This window comes from Euleptes europaea, chromosome 6 (genome assembly GCF_029931775.1).
Source record: "Euleptes europaea isolate rEulEur1 chromosome 6, rEulEur1.hap1, whole genome shotgun sequence".
NCBI classification, from domain to species: Eukaryota; Metazoa; Chordata; class Lepidosauria; order Squamata; family Sphaerodactylidae; genus Euleptes; species Euleptes europaea.
In genome coordinates this window covers 95528622-95530605 of record NC_079317.1, presented here as the reverse complement: position 1 = coordinate 95530605, position 1984 = coordinate 95528622, and the positions used below count along the sequence as shown (strand labels likewise).

The 1984-nt window shown below is 45.3% G+C and overlaps 1 protein-coding gene across 1 annotated transcript; it reads right to left on the bottom strand.

Annotated features, from left to right (window-relative positions):
• Positions 1-631: 631 nt before the first annotated feature.
• Positions 632-1209, bottom strand: CEND1 (cell cycle exit and neuronal differentiation 1). Its single transcript, XM_056851582.1, has one exon. The coding sequence runs from the start codon at positions 1140-1142 to the stop codon at positions 732-734; it is 411 nt and encodes a 136-aa protein (XP_056707560.1). The 5' UTR covers positions 1143-1209; the 3' UTR covers positions 632-731.
• Positions 1210-1984: the final 775 nt, after the last annotated feature.

Sequence of the window (1984 nt, the reverse complement as noted above, 5' to 3'; positions counted from 1 at the left end):
CCTTAGCACTAAGAATGTGACTATGTTGCAAGCTAGATAATATGGCCAAGATGATGTCTGATGGGCCTCAGATTACACTGTAGATCTCAGCTGGACAGGCTTCCTTCTCAAAGTTTCATGGCCTCTTCGGCTATCTACTTTTGAAATCTGGATGACAGGTGAGGGAGTGCATTTTGGAAGATGGAGTGGATAAGTAATGGGGACACCACACATTCCTAGGATTAAGTAAGAAATCCCCTTCTTATCTAACTCTGAACATTCTTGCACAGTTGGAGGATGCTCTATTTCTGGGGTGACAGGTGACCCTGTTGGTGGGAAACGCCCTTCCATCTGCTCTACCACAACCCAGCATAACAAAGCAAAAGGCTGAATGTGTCACTGGTGCTAAATTTAAACATTCGGAGGAAAGGTAAGAAGAGGGAACCGTGGGGAAGAAAACACAGCAGTCGTTTATACTGACCAGAAGAAGCTCTCTATACACAATAGTGCAAGCGGAGTTATATTACACAAAAGAGCACAAGTGCGCTGGGTGCTCACACTAGGTCAACAATGGCACATTGGTCTTGAACAAGACAACTGCCAGTGTTGCGCTTTTGCCTAGCTAGCTCTCTTGTCTATATATATATATATATATACTGTATATTTATAGATATGTATAGAGTTTACCGCATGCATTTATTTCAAAAGGGACTGTACATAGCCCAGGGTGTCTCCCCTGTGCGCCTTGGGGCTTATTTCTTCCGGGCTAGGACAGCCACTCCCACAATCACAGCTATGACAGCCACTGCTGCTCCACCAACGATGATCAGGGGTTTCATGTTCTCAAAGATGCTGCTGCCTGGGGATTCCTCCGCATTGTTCTCTTTGTGCTCCGAGTCGGCAGGATGACTCCCACCCTCAGGGCCCTCCGTCGCCGCCGCTGCAGCAGGGCTCGGTTTCACGTTGCTGTGGCTGTTCACCACCGCGGCCTCATTTGCCGCTGATACCGGCACCTTCTTTGCTGGAGTAGTGGCAGCAGGGGCCGGTTGCTCCTTAGGAGGGGTTTCTTTCTTATCTGTAGTTGTGGGCTTCTCAGGTTTTCCTGAGCTGGCAATCTTGGCATCAGGCTTGTTTCCACTTCGGGTGTTTCCTTTCGATTCCATTCTCCTCACTGGTGCACTCCTTTTCTTGGGTCAAACCAGAGAGCTGTTAGGCTGTTTATACGGTTCCCTTCACGAGCCAAAAGCCAGTCACAGAAGAAGCCGCTGCAAATTGACCTCTTCCAGCGGATGATGCTCAGTCTTCCAGAAGGGTGTTCCACTCAAACAATATTCCCCCTGGGCATGTTACCCTAGAAAAAAGGAAAGAAATAGAAGGATCAGGACCACCATCTGGACCCCCTATTATGACTAGAGATGCACAGATGTTCTCAGATGATAGAATTTGTCCTTCTACATATTTTGAGCTATGGTAACCAATATGGATGATGATTTTATTACTAATGAAAATATTTCTGTCTCTCGTTTCTTCTGACACAGGATTTCTTTTAACAAAAAGTTAATTTAATGTGCTTTGGATTCTGTCGACAGGCCTTATATTTTGTAACTGAGGTTTTTAATATGAGGCGAACCACTTTGTGGGGAGGTATTCCTACAGAACAGCAGGAGACAAATATTTCAATAAATAGGTGGAATAACCCTAAATCATCCTTCCAAGAAGATAAAAAGAAAAAGAAAAGAAAAAAAGTTAATACAAACAAAGAAATAAAATATCAAACTAGAACAGGCGAGAGACATCAGGACAGGAGTTATGACATCAGTATAAAAGGCAGAATGTAACATATAAAAAAGGTAAAGGTCCCCTGTGCAAGCACCGGGTCATTCCTGACCCGTGGGGTGATGTCACATCCCGACGTTTACTAGGCAGACTTTGTTTGCGGGGTGGTTTGCCAGTGCCTTCCCCAGTCATCTTCCCTTTACCCCCAGAAAGCTGGGTACTCATTTTA

Coding starts and splice junctions, on each gene's coding strand:
- CEND1 (XM_056851582.1), bottom strand. CDS start 1,142: ATGGAATCGAAAGGAAACACCCGAAGTGGAAACAAGCCTGATGCCAAG.